The sequence below is a fragment of the Ictidomys tridecemlineatus genome, chromosome 12, assembly GCF_052094955.1.
Source record: "Ictidomys tridecemlineatus isolate mIctTri1 chromosome 12, mIctTri1.hap1, whole genome shotgun sequence".
NCBI classification, from domain to species: domain Eukaryota; kingdom Metazoa; phylum Chordata; class Mammalia; order Rodentia; family Sciuridae; genus Ictidomys; species Ictidomys tridecemlineatus.
The window spans coordinates 102,025,976-102,051,368 of NC_135488.1; the positions used below are offsets into that span (position 1 = coordinate 102,025,976).

The following is a 25,393-nucleotide window of genomic DNA, read 5'->3' on the forward strand; positions in this document are numbered from 1 at the left end:
CCGGGTTCCCTCCTCTCCACAGCCTCTCTTCCCATCTCCACCGCTCTCCTGCCCTGCTCATGGTTCCCCATCTCCCCAGGGCTGCAGGGCTCATTAGCTCCTGTGAGTCCTTCAACGTGGAATGAAAGGCTTGGTCTCCAGGAGAGACACCAGATGTCTGGGGACAGGCAGGTTTTCCAGGTGTTTGTTGAATACAGGGACCTGGCACACCATGGGGACAGGTGCATACTGCAAGGGGAGGCCGGGTTAGATTGCTTAGGGACAGAGAAGCAAGCCCCAAACTCCACAGGCAGTACCTGCAGCAGCAGGTGGGCAGAGAGCTGGCTGCTTCTCAGCCATTCTCGTATGCACAAAAGAACACTGGCCCCTCTGGAAAAATCTGTGTGGGCAACAGGCAGGGTGCAAATCCTCACTCTGCCACTGACTTGCCTCCAAGAGACCTCTCTGGGCCTCAGTGGCCTCATTATTAAAATGGACATAACAATCACAAGCTTGTTCACTTTCAGGTTTGTGGTTGGGATTTTTAGGATCTAATAAGAGCTCATGGTGTGTGTGTGTGTGTGTGTGCATGCACACACCTGCTGAGGGATAAACCTGGACCTGGGGACACTTTACCACTGAGCTACATCCCCACCCCTTTTTACTTTTTTAATTTTTGAGAGAGTCTCACTAAGTTGTCCAGGCTGGCTCAAACTTGAGATCCTCCTGTCTCAGCTTCTTGAGTCACTGGCAGTCAGTAAAGGTACTGTTAGCTGACGTGTGTGGAGTGCTTGCTACGTGCCATTGGGCACTATTTCATTTAATTTTCCAAATAACCCTGTGAATTAGACATGTCCATGGCTTCCGAATCAACGTAAGCTTACAACCTCTGGTGGTGAAGGCCCAGCATGCAAATCCACAACTGCCTACAGCAAGCCCCTGCCCTTGACCCCAACACTGTTCTGGGACAAAAGTTTCCCTGAAGGAGACACCCTAGTGTGGGGAAAATAACCTAGTTGGAAGTCTGACCTGAGTTTACTACTGCCCCAATTCGCTGTGTGGACTTGGAAAATTTACTTGACTTCTCTGGTTTTCCATGTCCTCTTTGAACAAGGAGTTTGTCCTCCGGGATTCATTTTTATTTTTTATTTTTATTTGTCTGAAAACATCTTCATTTTTGCCTTCACTCCTTGAGGATATCTTTGCTGTGTGTAATATTATGGACCTGTAGTTAGTTACAGCATATTAAAGGTGTTATTCCATTGTTTTCTTTTAATTAATTAATTTGTTCATTTGTTCTAATTTGTTATACATGACAGCAGAATGTATTTCGATTCATAGCACACAAAGGGAGCACAATTTTTCATGTCTCTGGTTGCACACAAAGTAGAGTCACACCATTTCTGTCTTCATACATGTACCTAGGGTAATGATGGCCATCTCATTCCACATCCTTCCTTCCCCCCTACCCCCTCCTTTCCCCTCCCTCCCCTCTGCCTTATCCAAAGTTCCTCCCTTCCTCCCATGCTCCCCCCACTCCCATTATGAATCCACTGATCAGAGAAAACATTCGGCCTTTGGTGTTGGGGGATTGGCTTACTTCACTTAGTGTGATATTCTTCAGCTTCATCCATTTACCTGCAAATGCCTTGATTTTATTTTCTTTCAATGCCGAGTAATATCCCATGGTGTGTCTATACCGCGGTTTCTTTATCCATTCATCCACCGGGAGCCATTTTTATTATCCCTGGTTCCAATCCTGTGCTGAGTTAGAGGAGGAATAAAAATGCAAATGGGGAGTCAGACCCGGAGTGGGAGGACCTGGCCCTGAAAGTGGGTGTGGGGGTTTTCACCCGGGCTGGGAGCCTCCCCCAGCATGGGGTGCCGCAGGAGGGTGGCAGTGGGTGGTCACCAAGGTCATGTTTCAGAAAAAACTTGAGCCAGAGGAAGAAAAATGACTTCTCAGGGTCAAAGAGCAAGTTAGAAGGAGGGCCAGGGTTGGAATCCAGGTCTCCCAACTTTTAGCCCAGCTCCCTGGGCTCAGGCCCCGGCTTGGAGCCGAAGGAGAGGGAAGGCGTGTGGGGATGCATTTCCTGGCTGTGGGCAGCCCCTCTGTGGCCAGCTTTGAGGGGCTGCCCACACTCCTCCGCCCTGGCCCCGCCCTGTGTCTTCCCAGCCAGCCACAGCGGGTGGAGTCCTTCTTGCCCAGTGTGGCTCTGACCCAGCTTCTCTGCCTCCTCTTCTCTTGGTGAGGACCCACTCAGATAATTGAGGGTCGTCACCCCATCTCTGGGTCACTGAGGAGTGACCTTCACTCAGCTGCAACCTTAATTCCCCTTGACATGTGACCTAACATGTTCACAGGGTCCAGCAATTAGGACGTGGAGGACTTGGAGGGCCATTATTCTTCCTCCCTGTGCCCCTTGTCACAAGGGGACTTCTGCAAATGGTTCCATCTTGCACCTGGCCTTCAGAGGGGACTTTGTGCCTGCTACTCTCTTCTGTGACCTCCTCAAAAAGTCTCTGTCCAGCCTCATCTCAGCCCTTGAGGGCTCCCCCTCATTCCTGCCCCCTGAGTATCCCGGACAAGGGTGGTGCTAGCTCCTTCGGAGGAGGGCCTCAGTGCCACCTTGAGATCTCAGCGTCTCCCTTGTCGTCTGTCACTCCTACCCAAACAGCTTCAGGGTGACAAGGAAATATGCCCAGGCTCTGTGGAGAGAGAGCTTCCAGGGAAGGGGGACTCTCCCTGCCCTGAGGGGACAGGCGACTGATGGCCGAGCAGCTGAGAGGATGCCAATCCTGGCACATGGAAACGTCCATGGAGCCGGTGCCCTCTTCCTGTGCCCTCAAGAGGTTTTCGCCAGTGGAAGGGGGAACGGAGCTGACAAGTCAGGTGTGTGCTCCTGTGGCTCTGGGAGGGCATTTTGCAGCTATTTATTTATTTTTAATGGTGCTGGGATTGCACCCGGGGCCTCAGGCATGCCGGGTACATGCTATACCACAAGCCACAGCCTGGTCCTGGCTATTTATTATTCTTTTATTCCTGGTTCTGCTGGTGGAGGCGGGGGAGGGGGTGGGGAGAAGGAACCGAGGCAGGTGACTAAGCTGGGGTCTTCTGGGAACCAGTGGGGTCTCTGAGGTGCTAAGGGCAGCTGGGACTTGGGATCACCACTTCAGTGCCTGCCACCCTGTCCTCTGTCCCCTCACACTCTCCTGGCACTGTCTGGTCGTGGGCCACCTTGGAACAGTCTTAGGTCACATCCAGCTAGGCTGCCTTCACTCCCCAGGAGCTTCCTGTGTAATCCCCTCCCCTCCAGTGTGGGCTGGTCCCAGTGACTTGCTGTTAGTGGAGAAAATTAGGGCAAAAGTTTCTGAGATCTGTTATAAAAGACTTGTCCTTCCCGCCTCGCCACGCTCTCTCTGGTTCCGCCCTGCTCCCTCACTCTGATGAAGCCCCTGGACCAGCAACCTCTGTGGAACTCAGTCCCGTCAACATCTGCTCTGTGGATGACGCGGAAACAGACCCTTCCCCACCCGAAAAGACCCCGAGAGGGTGACAGCCAGACACCGTGACTGCCACCTGTGAGAGACCCGGAGCCAGAGGACACTGCTAAGCTACCCACGGATGCCTGACACACAGAAACAGTGAGACAATAATTGTGGCTTAAACCGCCAAGATCTGGGTCCATTTTTCATGCAGCAATCGCCAACAAACATGCTCCCCTTCCTGGACCCCGATCCTTGGCAATCCTTGTCCTCTGTGGCCTCTGTTCACTCATCTGGCTCTTCCTTTGCCTCTTTGCCTCCCTAAGCCTCCTTCTTTCTTCTTTGCCACCATGCTGGGAGAGAGTTCCGGTCCTTCCCAGCATCTCTGGTCTCCATACTCCCTAGACATCCATCCATTCGTGGCTCAGTGATGGCTCTGTTTATGGTGACTTTTCTCTAGAAGTTTCCTCCATTGCATCAGCTTATCTGCATCCGGCTCCATTTCTCCTCTGGCCCCCGAATATACATTTCATCTGAATGCTATCCAAACAACCCAAATCAGTCACTAGGTCCCTCCTTCTCATTTCTGTTTCCCATGTTCCCTTTGGAAGGAGATTGACAACTTCCCCAAATCCCTGGTCAATGCTGGCCACAGATCTCCTGGCCTCCCTCCTATTCCAACTCACCTTTCTTACATGACTTTTAAGTCATCAGATTTTTAAAAAAAAACATTTTTTAGTTGTCGTTACACAATACCTTTATCTTATTTATTTATTTTTATGTGGTGCTGAGGATCAAACCCAGGGCCTTGCACTTGAGAGGTGAGTGCTCTACTGCTGAGCCACAACCCCAGCCCTAAGCCATCAGATTGTGAATGACTTTCGGGTCTCCATATTTCCCACTGAGCCTGCCTGGTCTGTTTCTCACCCAGGGCCCCATGTGACTGCAGCAAATGAGCCTGGCTTTGAATGCCAGTTCTGCCTGTGGCCCTGTCCCCCACCCCTCTTTTTGATACCAGGGACTGAACCACTGAGCCACATCCCCAGCTCTTTTTAAATCTGAGACAGGTCTCACTAAGTTGCTTAGGGCCTTGCTAAGTTGCCAAGGTGCTTTCCTAAGCCACTAGGATTACAGGTGTGCACCATCCTGCCTGGGGCCTGTGGCCTTTGATGCAAGTTGGTCCACTTCCCTGGTCTCAGATTTCTAACCCTAGAAACCATGAAAACTGAAAAACAGCTAAAACCTGGAAACACTCCAATATCCTTTAGTGAATGAATGGCACCATGGCACACACTTGTAATTCCAGAACTTGGGAGGTTGAGGCAGGACAATTACAAGTTCAGGGCCAGCCCCAGCAACTTAGCAGGACCCTATCTCAAAATAAAACATAAAAGGGCGGAGGGATGGGTTTAGTGGTAGAATGCCCCTGGGCTCCATCTCTAGGACCACACACACCAAAAGGGGTGGGGGTGAACTATTGACACAACTAATCATTTGGATGAGTCTCCAGAGAATTGTGCTGAGTGAAAAATTCCATTCCAAAAAGGCCACACACTATATGACTCCACTTATATAATGTTGTTGAAATGATGACATTACAGAAACAGAGAACAGATCAGTAGTTGCTCAGGGTTATGGGAAGCACAGGAGGGCATCTCTATAAGGGCCACATCAGGAATCTTGCGTTGATGTAAATCTTCATTTCAGTGTCAACTCTTGGTTGTGATGTTACACGTTAAGTTTTTTGAGGTCTCATAATCGAGGGGAAATTGGGTAAGGTATGTGGATCTCCCTGTAGTATTTCCTCCCTCCCTCCCTTCCTTCTTTCCTTCATTTCTTTTCCTTTGTGAAACTGGGGGTTGAACCCAGAGGCCCTCTACCACTGATCCCCACCCCTATTTTTCTTTTAAGAAGTTTTTTTTTTTTTTTTTTTTTTTAAAGAGAGAGTGAGAGGAGAGAGAGAGAGAGAGAGAGAGAGAGAGAGAGAGAGAGAGAGAGAGAGAGAGAATTTTTTTTTTAATATTTATTTTTTAGTTCTCGGGGGACACAACATCTTTGTTGGTATATGGTGCTGAGGATCGAACCCGGGCCGCACGCATGCCAGGCGAGCGCGCTACCGTTTGAGCCACATCCACAGCCCAAGAAGTTTTTTTTTAGTTGTTGGTGGGAACAATACCTTTATTTTTGGGGCTGGGGATGTGGCTCAAGCGGTAGCGCGCTCAGCTGGCATGCGTGCGGCCCGGGTTCGATCCTCAGGACCACATACCAACAAAGATGTTGTGTCCGCCGAGAACTAAATAATAAATATTAAAAATTTTAAAAAAACAAAAAACCTTTATTTTATTTATTTGTATGCGGTGCTGAGGATCGAACCCAGTTGTAGTTACACACAATACCTTTATCTCATTTATTTATTTTTACGTGGTGCTGAGGATCAAACCCAGGGCCTTGCACTTGAGAGGCGGGTGCTCTACCGCTGAGCCACAGCCCCACCCCCAGCCCCCCATTTTTGATACAGACCCTCACTAAGTTGCTGATGCTGGTCTTGAACTTGCGCTCCTTCTGCCTCAACTTCCCGAGTCACTGAGATTAGAGGTATTTAGTGCCACCGTGCTGGCTTCTGCAGTGTTTCTTATAACTGCACAGGAATACAACATTATCTCAAAATAAAACGTTTATTTTTTAAAAAATGACACCCCCCCTGATTGAATTACATGAAACTCAATTTAGAGCCCAGGAGGCACACACTGCCTACCAGAAGAAGCCCATCCGGGAAAAAACTCCACTGCGCTCCCCCAAGGCACTGTGTATACCTGAAAAGTAGGAGCACAATGGCAGCTTTCTAATCTTTTATTTTGCCATGAAGGCACACACCCCAGAGAAAGTGAGGTGACAGTGAGATTGCCAGCCATGAGCCCCTGGCACTGCTGCTTGGCGCAGATTCAATGAGATCGGGTTCCAGAGGCAGCAGGCCGCCTCCTTCCCTGTGCAGGAGCAGTGGGAAGTGGGAGGGGCCCTAGGGAGACCGGAGGGTGGGCACAGGGCAAGTTGGACAGGGGGAGTTCTGTCCAACAGGGCAACCGAGCCCAGGGTGGGGCAGGCAGTAGAGGGAGAGAGGGGAAAGGGGTGGCCGCAGGCATGCCCTGCCGTGCCCTCGCTCCGCCCGCCTCCTTGTTCTGTATCCTCAATGCCCTTGGCTGTCAAAACCAAGCAGCTTCAGACCCAGCTCAGATCCGTTTCCTCTTTCAGTGCAACCAAGACCACTCTCCAGAGCACCACCACTCAGCTCTCAGGGAAAATGGCTAACATTTCTCTGGATGGAGTTTAACCATCCCCCTGGCAAAGACCAACCCACCAACTTCCTTGGCACAATGCTAGGCCCAGAATACAAAAGTGCAACAACGATTGTGGCCTTGTCTCAGTCCAGGAAGAGCCGCCTCAGTTTATAAAGTGATCCGAAAAATCAAGGAGAAGGAGCCCAACAATCTGATAGGAAAACCGTCCAAAGATATAAACGGATCGTTCTGTTTATAAATGCAAATGGCCCTTAGCCATATGAAAAGATGTTCAACTGCCTCATAATAAGAAAAATGCAAATGAAAATGTACAGCAAGAGAGCACTGCTCACCTGTTACACGGGCAAACCTCCAGGAGTGTGACAGCATACTCAGCTAGTAAGACTCATATATATTCCTGGTGGAAAGGCAAAATGCTATAATCCCTATGATTTTGAAAATATTTTATGGCAAAACAATCTCAAACTTACAAAAAAGTTGCAGATATGGTACAAAGTACTGTTTGTTTCTGAATCATTTGTCAACGAGTTGTTAACCAGATACTCCAGCATCCCCCCTTCCCCCGCCAAAAAATTTTATCATATTTTTCTTACGAATAGGACTTTCTCTTTCATAGCTATAGTACAAACATCAAAATCAGGAAAGTAACATTGGTCCATTACTACCATCTAACCCTTGAGCCCATTTGGGTTCTCTAGTAGTTCAGATAATGTCCTTTATAACAAAAAGATCATACTTTGTTATCTTTTATTTTTCATTTATTTTTTTTTTTTGCACTTTTTGTTTTCATGCGTCTTTAGCTTCCTTCAGTATTGAAGAGTTTCTCAACCTTTCTTTGATGTTCTTGACCTTGACGCTTTTGAAAGGTGCAAGTCAGCTCATTTGTAGAATAGCCCTCATCTTAGGTTGGTCTGATGTCTCCTCGAGATCAGATTCACATACGCCTGTGGTGGCACATCACAGAAATGCTGCTGTGTCGTTATGGTATCCTTTTGGCTGGTGCACCATTTTTTAAAAATATATATATTTTTTAGTTGTAGAGGGACACAATATCTTTATTTTTGCTTATTTCTGAGTGGTACTGGGGACCGAACCCAGGACATCCTGCATGTGAGGCAAGTGCTTTACCACTGAGCTACAACTCCAGCCCCTGGTGCACCACTTTGATGATGACCTGACCGATGACATTAACTTTGATTTTGATCACTTGATTAAAGTGATATGTTCCCATCTTTTCCATTGTAAAGTTACTCTCTTCCTCTTTGTAATTAATATGCATTTTGTGGGGAAGTACTTTGAGACTACATGAACATTGCATTCCTCTTTAAACTTGTAGTCTTGTTCATTACAGTCGTGGACACAAATCAGACAATAGCACATGACATATATGACACATATATGATAGTAGTTCCATAAGATTATATCACCCAGATTATATCATAGCCATCTTAGTTTATATAGGTGCACTTGGCAATGTTTGCACAAGAACAAAATTGCCTAATGGAATGTACTCTATATGTGTAATATGAATTGTCATGCATTCCACTGTCATATATAAAAAGAAATCAATAAAAAGTGTGCCCCCCACAAAAAAATGCCTAATGATGCATTTCTCAGAACATGTCTCTTTCATTAAACAACATATTACTACAGTTATTGCTGTCTGTATGGAATCTGTGCGTGTGTGTGTGTGTGTGTGCGCGCACGCACGTGCATGCACTGGAGATAGAACATGGGGTGCTCTACTACTGACCTACATCCCCAGTTCTTTTTATTTTTTATTTTGAGACAAGGTCTTGCTAAGTTACCCATGCTGGACTTGAATTTGCAATCCTCCTGTCTCAGCCTCCCGAATTGCTGGGATTATAGGTCTGTGCCATGGCACCTGGCTCTGTGGGCTCGAATCTGATATTCTTGTTATTTATTTTGGTGCTCCACCAGTGGGAGCCCCTTCTGTATCCCCTCATTGTCTGACTACTTCTTAACTTTTACATGTGACATATTCTGAGCTCAGGTTGTTCCTTACCTGACTCAGTTTTTTTTTTCTTTTTTTTTAGTAAAGAATGGTATTTAGAAACCAAGATCTGGATAAGAGGTGTGCTCATTGCTATTGAGATTTCATTGATTTCAAGCCTTCTCGGGGACAACAAGGGAACATATACCCACATACACATATACATGTATGTGGAGAGATATACACACAAATGCATGTGTGTGTGTATATATATATATATATATATATATCACGTCACATTTTACCTCTATTCACTAATCTAGCTAGCCAAGTGCTCTACCACTGAGACCTGCCCTCAGCTCCACCTCTATTTTTCTTACAGGATGAAGGCTCCTACTTGGCTGAGAGGCAGGGGCTGAGGTATCTGTTGGGGAAGGGGCTGAACCAACAGCTTAGAAGTGAGGGAACATTTATTGAAGCTGCTGTGAGAAACGCAATAAAGAGGATAAAAATAATTGAAGAGAAGGACTTTGTACATTCACATATAAAACCATATGGAATGAATTTGTGTCTTTATGATTTCCTCTGTGAACGACAATATGGCATTTTATGGGGGACAAAGCACTTCCATACTGACTCCTTGTTTTAATTCTCCCAACATTGGTGCATGCCGAGTAATTAACTTGGTGTCTTTGAGCCTTTGGAAAACTCTAGTTACTAGTCTGTGGACTTCTATTATGATTTGTGTCAAAATGTCCCCCCAAAGCTGGGAACCAAGCCGGGTGTGGTGGCACACGCCTGTAATCCCAGCGGCTCGGGAAGCAGGAGGATCCTGAGTTCAAAGCCAGCCTCAGCAAAAGCGAGGCATTAAGCTAAGCCACTCAGTGAGTCCCTGTCTCTAAATAAAATACAAAATAGGGCTGGGGGTGTGGCTCAGTGGTTGAGTGCCCCTGGGTTCAATCTCCAGTACCTGTACCCCACCCCACAAAAAAGCTGGGAACCAAACTTTGAAGCCTTTGTCCCCCAGCTGGTGGTGCTATTGGGAGGACGAGGAGACTTTAGGAGGTGGGACATAGTTAGGAGTTAGGTCACTGGGGGATGCCCTGGAAGGGTATATTGGGACCCCAGCTCCTGGTCTCTCTCTGCTTCCTGGCCACCAAGAGGTGAGCAGCTTCACTCTGCCATGTGCTGTCCACTCTCATGTTCTGCCTTGCCACAGACCCAAAGCAATAGGGACAAGCAACCATGAACTGACCTCTGAAACTGTGAGCCAAAAGAAACCTTTTTTACCCTTTAAATTGTATATCTTAGATATTTTGTCACAGTGATAGAAAGCCGTCTAACACAACTTCCCAGGAAATGGGCTGACTAGCATTTGGATAGGGTTTGAAGGACGTGGTCTCCAGCCCCAGGGACACTCAGCCTCTGAAGGAATCCCCAGGAGGAGTGAGCAGGAACTCCCTAAAGGGAATTCTTCCCTTCAGCCCCCAGGTGCAGCTACAGACAATGAACCAGAGAGATACTACTAGGAAGTCACACAGGACCTGGCTCCACTGCCAAGAGGAGCCCCGCCCACCGTGCCAGCAGGTATGGTGCCTGCCGGCCAGGGGACAGCAGCCCTGTGCCTTCTTTCCTATCTTCTCTTTTCCAAAGTCTGTCCTCATTTGGATAATCTATTTCCTTCACACCATTGTATATTTGGTGTTTTGGGTGGTTGAATTGATAATTTAACCACAGGGTACAGGGTGACAAGAAGCCACATGGAGACCTCATGGATAAGAATGCACATTACTCAAGAGATCTTGATCTTAGAGTCGGCCGGGATCGGATTAGCCTTTTCTGGGAAAGAGGTTGCAGATGGGGTGGGTTCTTTATATCAGCAGGAGCATTCCTAATCACATCTTTTTTAATATTTATTTTTTAGTTGTAGTTGGACACAATACCTTTATTTTATTTATTTATCTTTATGTGATGCTGAGGATCGAACCCAGGGCCTCATACTGCTGGACTAGCACTTTGCCACTGAGCCACAATCCCAGCCCAAATAATATCTTTTTATTGAGATGAAATTCACATAACATTAACCATTTTAAAGTGTGCGATTCAGTGGCATTTAGTACAGTCACAATGTTGTGCAGCCACTCACTGTCAAGTAGCAGGATCATTTTTGAAAGTGCATTTGAAGAAGGATAAGCTGCCACTTTGGGGAACAACTCCACCCCTAATTCATAGGGTGCTGACTGGTTCTGTACATCCCAATGCCATGTCTTTTATCCACTTACAGGGATGGGTATGTGATCCATGTCATCCCACTGGCCATAGAACTTGGTTCAGGGTGGGCTGTTGACCCAAGCCAGAAAAAACTGAAGTAATTCTTGGGATTTTTCTGGTAGGGATGGCCTCAGGAGTGAAGGCAACACTGACCAAGAAACAAAAAACAAAATAAGGACATTGTGTGTTTCAGACCGTAAAGCTCAGGGTTGTGAGGATGTTAAAGAACTGGGAGCTTCATGTCCTGCAGACATCAGGAGACTTCCTGAAGGAAAAGAAAGTGGTTTGTTACCATAGAGCCCTGAGCTGGGGGAACCCGAGCCTGCTGGCTGGCCACCATCTTCCAAAGCTTTGTGGGGTTTGTTTGAAGTAGTAGATGTGGACCCAGTGGGAAGCAGATATGAGTGGAGAGAGAGAGAGAGAGAGAGAGAGAGAGAGAGAGAGAGAGAGAGAGAGAGAGAGAGAGAGAGGGAGAGGGAGAGAGATATCTTGAGAATGAGCACACGCTCTGGAAGTGCCATTAAAACTCCTGGATTTTCCTACTCTTGAAAACCCAACCTGGGATCCCAGTTGTCTAAACTCTAAGCAACTTAGTCCTTTTGTGTAAGATGGCGCAGGCTGGGACGCTGTCTCTTGCAACAGAGTCTTGAGTAGCTTAACAATTTTCCCTGGAAGGAAGATAGAAGTATCACCATTTGTAGGTTCAGATGAAGAACTTGCACTAACAACGGATGTAGCTGTCCCAGGAGGGACCTGAAGAGGACATTGAGATGACTGAAGTGGTGAGTCACTGTGAGATTGATGTCACCAGGAGGGTTGGGTAGGTAAGCCAGGTCTGGAAGTCAGGGAGGAGGATGGCAAAGTCGGCGAGAGGTTTGGAAGGATGCCTCTGATGGTCATTGATGTAAATATATCTGGATCTTTGAGGCCAATGGAGGCATTTACTTCCTGGATCTTTGGAGTTAAATGGAACCAAATGACTGGTTCTAGTCACCAAGTGACAAATGTCTATTTTCTAAGTGATACCCTCCAGATCTCTCCATGAGAAGGTAGCTTATCTACTGCTCAGGTCCCTGAATATTCAGTGGACCCAGCCTCCTACCTCCACCCCACTGCAGATATGCAGGATACATATGAAATGAACAAGAAACGTATAGATTTTTTTTTCCTAGTGCTGGGAATCAACCTAGGGTCTCAAGCATGGCAGGCAAGCCCTTGCCCACTGAGTCATATGCCAGTCCTACTGATTATCATCATAAATTTACAGTTGCACTATGCTCTGGTGTGTGTTTATTCTTATTTATTTATTTAGGTACCAGAGATTAAACCCAACAGCACTTAACCACTGGGCCAGAGATTGAACTCAAGAGTGATTAACCACTGAGCCACATTCCCAGCCTCTTTTTTGAGACAGGGTTGCTGAGGCTGACTTTGAACCCGTGATCCTCCTGCCTCAGCCTCCTGAGCTGCTGAGATTACAGGCATGAGCCACCATGCCCAGTGCTCTGTTTGTTTTATTTTGGTAAAATATACATAACACAAAATTTACCATTTTCACCATTTTTCAGTTTGGTGGCATTCAATACAATCACATCATCATGCAAATGTTACTGTCATCTATTTCCAGAGTTTTTTCATCTTTCCAAAATGGAACTCTGTGCCCATTAAACACTAACTCCCCATCCCTGTCTCCCTCCAGTTCCTGGTAACCATTATTCCACTGTGTCTCCCTGAGGTTAATTATTCTTGGTACCTCATGTATGTGAAATCCTACATCATTTGTCCTTCTGAGGGTAGATTATTTTACTTGGCACATCTTCAAGGTTCATTTAGGTTGTAGCATATGTCAGAATTTCCTTTCTTTTTAAGGCTGAATAATATTTCAGTGTATACACTACATTTTGTTTATCCATTCATCTGTTGATGGACATTCAGGTTGTTTCTATTGGCTATTGTGAACAGTCAGTGTTGCTATGAACATTGGTGCACAAATATCTGTTCAGAGTCTGTTGTCGATTCTTTTGGATAAATACCCCAAAGATTGCTGGGTCATATGGCAGTTCTGTTTAATTTTTCTGAGGAACCACTATACTATTTTCCATAGGAATTTTGTGGGTTTTAAGTCAGTGACATTTGGAGTTCTTACTGCAGGATAACCTAGTCTATCTAGACTGCCACTGCCCTTCACCCCACAGTATCTAGAAATTGACCATTCTGGCAAGTCCACAGAGGGGCAGATACAAGTGGTGGGGGGTGTAGGAGCCTAAACATTAATCCAATCTGAGCTGAACTCAGGGTGATGTGCAGTGAGGAGGGCTAGCTGGCACCGATATGCCTCCTCTTGGGACTAAAGATAGCAGGGCCAGGGTCTGAACAAACCTGTTGCCACATTTGCTTCTTATTGGACACAAACTCCCTCACCTTGCCACCTGGACCCCAGCAACACAGACACCCAAAGTCACACACATCTAAGGTTCCCAATGATGTCAACATAAATAGTCCTAGTAATAGTAACATGCATTTGGTACTGAGAATTTCAGTTTGATAAGAGCAACTATAATGTGTTAAAGGTGTGGTTGTGTTGTGGTGTAGTGATTTCAGAGTCAGACGAACCTTGCTTTGAATCCTGATTCTGCCACTTCTCTCTCTCTCTCTTTTCTGTGCTGGATATTGAACCTAGGATTTGCACATGTTAGACAAGTGCTCTACCACTGAGCCACAGCCCCCAGCCTCAACCTCAATTCTTTCACTGGAGAGTGAGGACAATTCAAACTACCTGAAAGGGTAGTGATGACTAAGGGGAAAGTGCCATGTCAGATGGCTGGCACTTGGTAAACAGTAAGTGGCTGTTGCTCTTTGGGGGCACTGTTTATACCAGCCCTTGACAAAGTACAGAGGCATGTCAATCATTTCCCTAAAATGCCCTCCCCTTTAGCCAAGTTGGAAGCACCATGTAGTATGTGGATGCCCAATCGGATATAGAGAGCCATGAAGAAAAGAAACCTGCAGTTCGCATAGTCATTCAACCAAGGTATACTGAGGACCTACTATGCATCAGATGCTGGGTTACAGAGATGAGAGATGTGGTCCTTAACCTCACAGAGCATTATGAGTCTCTGGAACTGGCCTGGTGGAGATCATGAATAGCAGAGCCTAGCATCAGTGGCCTGGAGGATGTGACATGAAAAAGACCAGGGCAATTCAACTGCCTGGGTCTCAGGTCTTGAGGCCTGGGGGTTGTGGGTGGGGGGCAGGTGGAGACCTGGAAACACTTAGGGGGCTTCCTGAAGGAAAACTAGCTCTCTTGGATGAAAGAGTAGTTGTGTGTTCTTCAGAACTAGCTCTTTCTTAACACTAAAAAGGGCAAAGTTGGTAGGTGAGGGGGTGTTACATGGTGACAACAGAAAAGTAGAATCAGCTTTGGCAGTGAGGGCCTTGGACACCCATCTCCAGTGCCCCTGGAGGAGGCCCAATGCAGGTGCACAGGGAGTGATGGTTATGGAGGGACAGGCAGAACAGAGAAGTCAGGCAAGGCAGCTGAAGAGCTGAGGGCCTAGCGCCAAGTCCTAGAGGTGACTTTTGGAAGAAAGATGAGCAGAAGGTGGCTGTGCTGGTGGCATTAGACTGATGCCCCAAGTCAGAAGCCTGGAGCTCAGAGAGCCGTCTGGGGATTGAGAACAACCTCCACGGTGAAGGGGTGAGGGCAGAGTGTAGGTGTACACAGAATCTTACAGCTGGGAGACCTTTCAATGTCATTTAGTTCAACCTCCCACCCCACGAGATCTTTCAGTCTTCCAGAGCCCACCTGATGGTACCCAACTCTACTTGGACACCTCAAGGTAGGGGGAGCTCACTCTCTTCTAGGCAGCGCATCTGATAGAGGTGCTTGAGCCTCTGGGGAAGCCTGGAGGAGGCTGGCGCGCCGACCTTGGCCCTGTTGAAACGACTGGACGCCACTCCGGCGGCGGCACCTGGCTGGGGATTGCGGCTCGGACGGGCCAGCGCTGCTGTCCCCAGCCCCAGTGCTGAGGCAGGCAGAGTGCAGTGGGCTCTGGTGGAGGTCGGGAGAACTGCAGGGCGAAGGCCGCCGGGGGCTCAGTGGGCTGCGGGGGGGGGGGGGGGGAGGCACTTGACACCGGCCCGGGAGAGGAGGGGCCGCTGTCCCTGCGGCCAGTGCTGGATGCGGGGACCCAGCGCAGAAGCAGCGCCAGGTAGCGGGGCGCTCTGCGGGGGGAGGCTGCAGCAAGGCCCTGGGCTCAGCTCCTACCCAAGGGGCCCTGAGTGGTCGCGAGCGCGTCAGTGGCGGGGTGCTCAGGCCCGGCGCACCGTCGAAGCGATGCGGGGTTTGGCCCTCGGTCTCGTAGCGTGCGGGGACCCCGGTGGGGCCGCAGAGGCCAGGAAGTCAGACTGAGGGCGCTAGGACCGGCCGCGCGCCCAGGCCGCTCCCGCCGCGGCGCCCCGGGGCCCCCCAGCCGACGCTGCCTCCCGGGCCGGCTCCGCAGCGCCGGGGCCCGGGCCAGCGCGGCCGCGGGGGGCGAGTGGCGGGCGGAGGCCTGGGCCCGCGGGCGGCCGGAGGGAGGGAAGGAGGAAGGCGGAGAGAAGGGGTGGGAGGGGGGGACCCGGCGGAGGAGGCGGAGAGAGGGAGCGCGACAGCGAGCGGAGGGAGGGAGTGAGCGAGCGAGGCAGGCAGGCAGGCGGGCCGGGAGGGAGGAGGGCGCGCGGGCGGCGGCGGCGGCGGCGAGAGCAGAGGACGAGCCGGGACGCGGCGCCGCGGCACCAGGGCGCGCAGCCGGGCCGGCCCGACCCGACCGGCCACACGGTAATGAGCGCCGCTGGTGGCGGCCCGGGAGGTCGGCCCGGAGGCGGGCTGGGAAGAGGGAGGCCGGGCGAGGGACACGGCGGCGGGCAGTGCCCGGCTCGGGGCACGCTCCTGGACCGTGCAACTCGGCACCGGGCGCCGGAGGGGCCAGAGCTGCGGGCGGGGACGGCGGGCCAGGCTGGCCGGGGCGGCGCGGGGGATTTGAGGGTTTGTTTATGTCCCCGCGGGCTCGGCAGGCGCCCCCTCCCGTCCTGCCCGCTCCCGGCGCGGACCCCCCTCCCCGCCCCCGCCCGGCTCCGGGCTCAAGTTCAAGTCTATACAATGCTGCGGGGGGCCCTCTCCACCGCGGGCCTCAGCCGCGGTGCCCGGCTCCGCGCTGCCGCAGGGGCCCCGGCCCGACCGCCCCCGCCTTCCGGGCTCTGCCCCCGCCCCGGGGCCCTGCTTAGGGCCTGAGTCCGGGGCGCTGGAGGGCGCGGACCCCGACCCGGAATAATCGGCCCCCGCCGCGGCCCACAGGGAGTGAGGGAGGGGGCGGGGGCCGGGCCCCGCGCAGGCTCCGCGGCGGCGGCAGAAAATGGCAGCCTGGCACGACCCGGCCCCCCGCCCCTCCCCCCGGCTCCCGGCCCTCCTCGGCCCGGCGGGGCGGGGGACCCGGGAGGCCCCCGGAGGCGGGCCGGGGGGCGATCCGGGGGCCGGGCCGGGGACTGCTGCGCAGCGATCCTCCTCTGGCCACCTGTGGCTGGGGGTGCGGGGCTCCAGGAGATCTGGGAGGGGCAGCGAGGGTGGGGAGAGTGCCCATTCGGGGGGCACACCTTCCAGCCGAGGGCCGGGCGGCGCGGAGTGGGGGGCGTCGATGCTGGCTCCTCCCTGCCCCCGCTGCGGGCCGTGGGAGCCGGGGCGGCGGTGGTGGCGGCGCCGCAGTGTGGGGGCGGGGCGGGGGCGGGCGAGGATCCCGGGGCCGGCCGCGGGGGCCGGAAAACGCGGGGGTGGGAGCATCGGGGCTGGGAACCGCGCGGGTGGGGACGCCGGGGTCGCCCCCTGCAGCAGCCCCCCCGCACACACTCACAGGCACGCGGACACACTCACGCACACGCACCCCCGCCGGGCCGGTGCAGACGTGTCCTTGAAAGCTTCGCATCTGTACAGTGAAGGACGAGGCCTCACCGAGGCTGCGGATCGGGGTCTTCGGCCCCAGGTCCCCGCGCCCCGGGAGACCCCGAGCTCCAAGCCGCAGGCGGCCGCGGTCCGTGTCCCGCCCTCACCCCGGCTCCGCTCCCCAGGCCGCCCTGCCCTCCCTCCCCTTCGGCGCGGTCTAAGCTGGCTGGTGTCCAGGACCCGCCCCCGGCCTCCCCCAGCCCCTCAACGATGGGGCCCGCGGTCCTCTGGCTGCCAAACTGCATTTTGCTTTCCTGCAGCCTGCCTTGTTGGGGGCACCCACTCCCTTCCCTCCCCACCTCTGCTGTTTTCCCCCTTCTCACAATCCCCTCCGTCCTTCCTTCTCTCGCTGCTTCAAAGCCAGGGTGCAAGGTGTGGACACCCTGGGTAGAAGTAGGGGGCAGCTAGTTCTCAGGGACTCTCTCCCAGGCTCCCAAATGTAGCCCCCTGTGGCTGCACCTTGACCCAAGATGGCGTTCAGCACCCAGTTGGGCAGCTCAGGCCTGCGTCAGGCAGGAGCGGAAGGGCTGGAGACGGGAGCCACCATGTAACTGCCTCCTCTCAAACTAGCAGGAACAGGAGACTTTGGGGAGAAGCACCCTCCACCCTGTGACCCAGCTTGCCCCTCACTGCCCTGCCCAGAGACTGCCATCAGCATCCCTGGGGACAGTTCAGTCTTCATGTTTCACCCTGGGCTGCCAGAGGCTGAACCGCCTCCTGGGCAGGCTGTGAAGGGATCCTGGGATCAGGTGCTGCTCCAGTGTGCTGCTCCAGTGTGCCTCCTCCCTCCAGGCAGATGTGACAGCTGCAGCCTAGGGAACTATTCTCCCTGAGTGGCTGGGATGTTAGTACTGGCCTGTGGGATTTGGGGAGCCCAGCTGTCAGGCAGACCCTCTTTGGGCTATCCCCTCTGCTGGCAGGGGCTGCTTGCCTTTGGAGAGTTAGGTTGCTAGAGTTCCTGCTGCGTTTCTGGGGCAAGATGGCCCCCTCTGCTTCTCTAGGCTCCACTGAGGCGCTGGTGGGACTGTTGACAGGCAGTTCTGTCACAATGTGTGCATGTGTAGGTGTGCAGGGGGACTCCAGGCTAAGCCAAGCAGCCAGTGTGCCACCTGTTTGCTCCCTTTCCTCAGTTCCCTTCTACTCTGGGCCTGAAGTTCCCTCCAGCCTCTCTTCCTGCTCCTTGGCGCTTGTGTTCAGCTCCTCATCAAATACGCAGCTGCCCGAGGCTTGCTTTCTTATCCCATGGAGGCTCCAGTGCCTTCAGTGAGAGGCTGACCTCAAGGGAGGTGAATTCCTTCTAGACTCAAGGAGTGACCGGGCCACAGTGCAAGGGCTGCCCTCCCAGGACTGGAGGAGCTTAGGGGAGGCCGCCAGTGGCCATCTGTCAGGGTGTCTGCGGACAGGATTCCTCTGTGGGGTGGGGGTTGGACTGGAGCTTGGAGGCCCATTCCAACTTTGAAATTCTATGGCTCTGATTTTGGCGGTGGAATTTCAGACCCAGAATGGGGGTGGAGTGGTCTGTTTTTCACCACAGATGTAGTCAGGGTAGACTTCCTGGAGAGGAGGTATAAGAGAGAGAGCAGGACCTCCCAGGGGGTGGGCCTTGGAAAGGAGGGTTGCTGCAGGGAGGTTCTGCAGGGAGACAGGTTTGTCACATCCGACTCTGCAGAGGGTGTGAGAGTGCAGCTTCATTAAGACCTCAGATGTGTGTGTCCTTCTGTAGGCTCCTGTGGAAATCTGCGTGTGGGTGATGTCTGAAATTCCTTCCTTCCTGAATCCAATTTACTGTAAGCCCCTCAGTCCATGAAGGATATTTTACTATCACTTTCATACCTCTCTGCCGTTGGTCCTCTTAAAAGCCAGCCAGGAAGACAGGATGAGCCATGAGACCCTGGCTTGCACTCTGGGCGATCAAGGCTGCCTCCACCACAGCTGTGTCCTGGGCTGCCACTGTGGGTCCAGGTCCCCTATCAGTTTGAGAAGGCATCTTGCCTGGTCCATCTGAGTCTCCTGTTGGACATTTAGTGTAGCCTCCCTGGGTGTTTTGCGAATGAAAAGAAGCTTACTTGAAGTCCTGCCCTCTCTCAGGAGGCAGGTTTATGGTCAACTCTCTTTTGCCTACTGTTGCTGTCCTTGTGTCCAGTGGCCATCACCTACTTATAGGTCAGCTTAGGTTTCCTGAGAGACCCCAGCTCTTCCCATGCTCCTTTAGAGGCTCCTCCATGGGGAACCAAGTAGAAAAGGGAATCTGAGAGCAGCCTTGCTGTCTCTAAAGGGTAGATTGAAAATGGATCTTGTCTCTCTACCCTTAGGTTCTGAGCTATTACGTTAAGATTCTAGGCCTTAGAGTTTGAGATTGAACTGTAAGCCCTGACAACACTCAGACCTGGTTGAAGACTGTGGGGAGGGTCAGGCCCAGTTCTTCCTACAGTTGGTACAGAGCCTGAGTCAGAAGAGCCACTTGAGTACCATGACATGCTCCTGCCCCTCACCACTTCTGCGGCCTTTAGCTTGCTGGCCTGAGGTCCCCTCCACCCTGCATGTACTGCTGATAGTTGAGCATGTGTCTGGCTTTTAGCAGTTACGGACAGGGCACTGCTCTTGGGAGTCGCGTCCACTTCCATCTTGGTGTCTAGTAGGTGTCAGAGGCCGTTGGCCTGCCTGTCAAGACTGGGTTTCTACTGGGACTGTGTTGCTCCGAAGTGGGCTTTAATTTTGTAAATAAAGAGTGCGGATTCCTTTCCTCTTCAACTTGGAGGGCTTATTGTCAGTTGTTTGACTTTTTGACTGCAGTATGTCTCCCTTAAAAACTACCAAATCTCAGATCAGTTTTCAACCTGAGATTTGTGTTTGTGTCTGAGCTGTCTCCACTTGGTGAAGTGTGGGTGCACATGGGTCTGTGCAGATCTGTGTTCTTGTGGTGTATGGCTGCTTGTGGACAGACAGGACTTGCTTCAACATGAGCTGGTTTCAAAGCAATGTTAAGGGAGAGCCCTGAAGTCAGAAGGAGCTGAACTTCCCAGCTTCAGCATGGGAGCAGGTTGTGACCACTTTCTTCCTTTGGGCAGTAGGCAGGGACTGACACCATGGGAAGTCTCCTAGAAGTCCTGTCTGCCCTTCTGCCTCTTTTGCAAAGTCTTGGTCAGATATGCCAAATATTGATTCTGATTGAAAATCTGGAGGGATGGGAGCCTCCCCAGGGCCACTTAGCAACCTGTTCCAGGGTCTAACAAAGTGCTGGGGCAGTAGGTTATGCTGCCACCTTCAATCCCTGAAACTCACTCCAGCTTTTTATTCTTTTATATATATATAAATTGTAGAGTGACACAATACCTCTTTTATTTTTGTGTGGGCTAAGAATCGAACCTGGTGCCTCACACGTGCTGAGTGCTTTACGACTCAGCCCCAGCCCCAGCCCCTCTTATTTTGTCTTGAAGTCAATACTATCCCCCCCACATTTGCTTCCTTTTTTTCAGAGGTTTGCTGAGCATTTCCTGTGAGCAAGCCCTGTGCTGGCTTTGAGGGAACATTGAGCTGAATATGTACCCAACTAATTAACGCTGCAGTATGAGCATCTTGGGAGAAGTGAAGTGCTCAAAGGAGAGGGAGGCCATAAATAACCGAGGGGGTCAAGGAAGGCTTCTTGGAGGAGGGGACTCTTCAGAAGGGTCTCAGAGCTCCGAAGGGCCAGGGGAAGAGTATCATCTGAAGCAGCCACAGTGTGGGGACAGTGGCTGGGGAAGTGGCTGGGGCCTGGGGTATGCTGGAGGTCAGATTGAGGCCCTGAATTGGTTTGGAGAGAAGGTTCCTGGGACTCCTAAAGTCTGTGTGGCCCCTGGAGCAGCTCTGAACAGCCTGCATCTGAGGGTGGGGGCAGGGTGGAGAGAAGGCAGAACAGAAGGGGGCAGCTGGAGGGGCTGACTGAGCTGCTCTTTGGGAATAGGATATTGATTCTTTATATTCCATAGACAAGAGCCCAAGAGTTCAGACTTGGAGAGGAGCTGAGCAGGCTTGAAGTGCACAGCCCCAGGGGGTCATGGCCACTGAATGCCAGGGCAAGTGCTAGTGTCCATGCCTGTGATGGCAATCACAGTGTGGTTGGAGGCAGAGGGTCCCTCCTCTGGTCTTTTCAAAGGTTTCCATATCCCCCACTGATCACTCTCCAGATCTAGATACCCCAGCATCCAGGACATTCCTCCGAAGGGTGGGAGGGAAATGGGATTGGAATGGCAGATTCCCGCCTCTACATGCAGACTCCCCTTGCCCTCTTCTTCCTCCCCCACACTCTGAAGAGCTCAGCTGCCTACTCAGAGGGGAGGGGCCTGGGCAGGCAGCAGTGCCCCCAGGTGTGGGGGCAGGTGCCTAGCAACCTTTGGTGAGGACAGCCCATGGACAGGGCCCACTGTCCAGCCAGGCCACATTTCCCTTGCTGATCACATCCATGGCCACTGCCTGTCTGGAGGACAGAGGTGGGGGAGGAGATGCAGATGCCTGGAGGTTTCCTGGCCAAGTCCTGGTGGGGAGTGGATTAATTTTCTAGCAGCAGAGGTGTCTGCAGGCCCCCCTCCTATTTTGCTCTGCTCCTCTCTGACCCCTAAGCCTTCCCGACCTTATTTAGATATACGACCAGGTTCCTATTTTCTCTTTCCTGCGGTCATCTGTATTGATCCTGCTCCTCTGTTTCTGTTTCAAATGTCAAGGTCATATTTAATTCTCAGCCTGTTGTTAGCACCCCATTTGGGTGCAAAGAGGGGATGGACGGAGGACCATCTCTTCTAGCCAGCAACAGGGAAGCTGGGATTCGAGTCTCCTGGGTCCTAGATCAGTGTTCTTGTTTTAGATTAGTTGGGGGTCAGTACAGAAAATGCTCCAGACCTACTCAGCTAGATCACAGCGTTCCAGTGACCCTTACTTGAAAGTGTTAAAAATGATGCTTAGAGTGAAGATTATGGGATTGAGGGGTTAGATTTGTGGTTGACTGAGCTATTGGCAGGACATGAACCGTGTCAGCGTGATGTCTGCAAGGCCCTGGACTGTGCCTCCCTTCAATTCCCCAGAGGACCCTGGGAGGCACAGGGGAGTGTGCCCCAACTTGTGCCAGACCAGGAATCCTCCAACCCGCTAGCAAGCAGAATCTTGGAAAGGAGGCTTCTTGAAGGGATGGTCTTGTGTGATTAATTTTATAGATTCTGGAAGGCTAAATAAATTTATAGATAAAGGGGAATCTAAATAGATCCTCCAGAACCTTTTAAATGAGGTAGGAAGGGTGTCTATTCTGACTTGTTAAATGCCCATGAATTGGTATTGGTTTACCCAAAAAGCAGCATGCATAGTGTATTCTCATTTTTGTAAAACTCCTTTAAAATAAATACAAATATTAACATGTATGCGTGGACCAGTATGCACATAAAAAAGTTGTCCTGGAAGGATATACACCCAATCTGTCAGCAAGGATTTTGCCTTCTTACTTTATACATTTTTGTATTCTTTGGAAAAATGTAAATGAACATGTGTTTGTTTCTTAATGATAACAACAAAAATAAAACTATACCTTAAAAAAAATAAAAGCGGTTAAAAACAGATTTTATTTGGGAACTTTTGCAACAGGGGGAAAGAGTCCATAGTATAGAACTGGGCTCCATTCTGAATAGCCTGAACCAGTGTCGATTCTTAGCCAGGAGCAGGGCTAGAGGTCAGGATAAGATAGGGAACCTGGCAAAGAGACATAATAGGATTCTTGCTAAAGGCAGCCAGGATGATTGGATACCAAGGATGGGAATGAGAAATTTGATGAGTTATTGACAATGATCAGATATCAAGGGGAAAAAAATCACATATATTGAAAGTTTATGGATATTATTGTGAAAAAGAATTTTAAGTCATCCTAGTGGGGAGAACAGAACTGTTTTTCATAATGGATAAGAAATTGATCTACAGACAAGTCAAGATTACTGGAGTAAACTAAACCTTTGCAGGGAGTATCTTTTCTAGAAAGTTTTCAGGGCAAAGACCTGGACTGGCAAGGACTACAAGCAGAAAATAGGCAGCTGCCTGAACCCTGTTCCCCAGGGACAGTGGACAGAGTTAGCTTTCTAGAATGGTGACTCGAAACTCTGTTCCTACCCAGGGTGAGAAACACATCATTGAGGATCTTGCTGAAAGACATCAGTTTGGTGCACTGTTGAGGCCCAGATGTTCTCCAGGAGCTGAAGACACGACTGTGGCCTGGCCCAGGGGTTCATGCAGGTGACCCAGCCCAGGCATAGAGATATCAGACCACTCCCCTTCTACAGTCTTCTCTCCTCCCCAGCCATAGGTGTGTCTTAGAGCTCCCTTCCTCTCTGAAGCTCCCCAGAGCACAGGAAAGGGTCTTTGCCAGCCTCCTCTGGAAGAAGGCAGAAGGAGAAATGAATGGCTCTCAGCAGGGAGGCAAGCAGAGCCAGTCCCTGGTCTCTCTGCAGAACAGTCCCTTAGTTCTAGGCTGGTAGGGACAGATGTGCAGGGCAAAAAAGGAACTGGGTAGTGGGACAGACCTCCCGTACCAGGGGATTATCATATTGTATTAGGCTCCGTTGCTGGAGCCCTGAACAGCTGTGAGATGCAGGGTTTGCATCTGTAGCTCAGGGAGAAGGGTGTCCTCATCTTACCAGAGTTGAACAAAATGCAGACGCTGATGGAAACAGCCCGAATGTAGTAAGCTGCCAAGGAGGTACACACCTCTTCAAGTAGGGGTAGTTCCTGGGTGGCAAAGAGTGAGGACAACCCCTGTGAAGGCTCTGGTGCAAAGGTGACCTGTCCTCATCGCCCTTAGGTGAAAGGAAGAGAGAGTCACGATGAGAATGATCCCCAAGCCCACAGTGGATTCTGGGCTGGAGGGAGAGCCGTGGCACGGACAGAGAAAGATATCTCTGTCCACCAGCTTTCATTGTCTGACCCGGGTCCCTTTTCCCAGTGCCAACAAGGAGTTTGGCCTTTCTGGACCTCCATTTTTTCCTCCACAAAGCCAGGATTTAACTGTATAGAGACCCCTGTCCACATAGTATCTGCAACCCCTGGGCACTCTTTCCCTCCCTGTCCTCTGGTCTCCTTGGGGCCAGACAGGCCTCTGCTCTGGGTTCTGGGTCTGCTGGCAGGCTGGCTGTGCCACGGCCTGGAGGCATGGGAGGGTCTAGACCACAGCGGCCTGGCAGCTGCACTCAGCAATGGCTCCTAATGGTTTTATTACCGGCAACAATGCGCTGCTTGTTGCCATGCACTCGCAGCCTCGCTTCCCAGCCTGACTGGTGGTGGCCTGAGGGCCCTGCCTGGTACTGAAAGCTCAGCTGCAAAGCCCACTGGGGCTGGGCAGTTGCCTCTCAGTCTTCTTCTGTCAACACCCTCCCAGCAGCCTAGCATCTGAGAGCTAGTGGCAGGCCTGACGGCTCCTGAGCTTCTCCTCTGGAAGTCCCTTGCCTCAGACCACAGAGAGCATTTATGAGGAACCTCTGGATACTGGGCATTGGCCACACAGAGGAGAGACCCCAGGAGCCAGTGGCTTAGGTGGGAGTGTGGCGAGGCCAGTCACAGTGCGGGCAGCTGGGAGAAGCCCTGACTGGATCTCGGAGGGGAGTGAAGGTCCGGAAGAGCTTTCTGAAGGATGTGACACTTGAGCTGAGTTGAAGAGCAGGGAGCAATTAGTTAGGTGGTCAAGGGCATGTTCTGGCCCGATGTGGCTGGAGTGTAGGGAATGCCAGGATAGAAAGCCAGAGGCTGGGCTGGGCCAGGCCACCGGGGCTGGGATGTTATCCATGAGGGATGTTGGGCCAGGAGCTTTGTGTTTATATGTGAGAAAGATCATTTGGGGACATCAAGGTGGAGAACTGGGACAGGTAAGTTTGGTGACTGGGAGCCCAGGTGGAAGGCTGATGCAGGAAAGCAGGGGCAGTCGCGTGGGCTTAGAGGAGGGCATGCTTTGAGGGACACTCAGGAAGCAGAGGCAGGAAGGGCTGCTCATTGATGGGAGTGGGGGCAGCTCAGCCAGCTGCGTGGGGGAGAGGTGGGGTGCTTCCCAGGGAAGCAGCATTGAAGTTGGGGCTGGAGGGTGGGTGGGATTTCCTCAGAGGAGCCTGGACAGGGGCCAGGCTTGCAGAAGGAGGAGAGAGCCTGAATCACAGACCTGGAGGGGGCGTCCAGTGGGATGGCTGTGAAAGGGGCATGTGGTTCGTCACTGGTAGGCAGCCCTGCAGATGCTTTAGGGAGGCAGTGACTTAACCAGGCACTTGCTGATGTTGGGGACCTGTGCTGGGGCTTCTGCTTCTCTGTGGTTCCCTCCAGAGATGAGCAGCAAGGCCTAGACCTGTCACTCCACTCTCTGGCTGCGTGTATAGGTAAGTCCCACCACCCTGTGAGAATTATGTGTAGACTGGAAATTGAGGTAAAGCTGTCGGGCCTTCC

General features: G+C 51.5%; 1 protein-coding gene and 1 long non-coding RNA gene across 6 annotated transcripts in view; one reads left to right on the top strand and one right to left on the bottom strand.

Annotated features, from left to right (window-relative positions):
- Window positions 1-1,231: 1,231 nt before the first annotated feature.
- LOC110597868 (uncharacterized) lies at window positions 1,232-17,670 on the bottom strand. Of its 3 annotated transcripts, none has more exons than XR_005727570.2 (3): window positions 16,902-17,656; window positions 1,618-1,738; window positions 1,232-1,400 (listed from the first exon to the last, which is right to left on the bottom strand). It is a non-coding gene; the product is annotated as an uncharacterized LOC110597868 (long non-coding RNA). The 3 variants fall into 3 exon arrangements; XR_013429176.1 differs by lacking the exons at window positions 1,232-1,400; window positions 1,618-1,738 and adding exons at window positions 5,606-7,705; window positions 10,998-11,134 and having other exon boundaries at window positions 16,872-17,670; XR_002483663.3 differs by lacking the exons at window positions 1,232-1,400; window positions 1,618-1,738 and adding exons at window positions 5,606-7,705; window positions 10,998-11,134.
- Window positions 15,107-25,393, top strand: part of Dnmt3a (DNA methyltransferase 3 alpha) — a 103,796-nt gene continuing 93,509 nt past the window's right edge. For 2 of the 3 annotated variants that reach the window (XR_013429175.1, XM_040271406.2), the window contains exon 1: window positions 23,186-23,206. Coding sequence is in view for 1 of the 3 variants with exons in the window: in XM_040271406.2 (XP_040127340.1) it covers window positions 23,201-23,206 (6 nt within the window). In the remaining 2 variants the exon portion in view is untranslated. Of the gene's footprint in view, window positions 15,198-23,185; window positions 23,207-25,393 lie in introns of those variants that run through there. The other variant, XM_078029552.1, reaches the window with a different exon arrangement.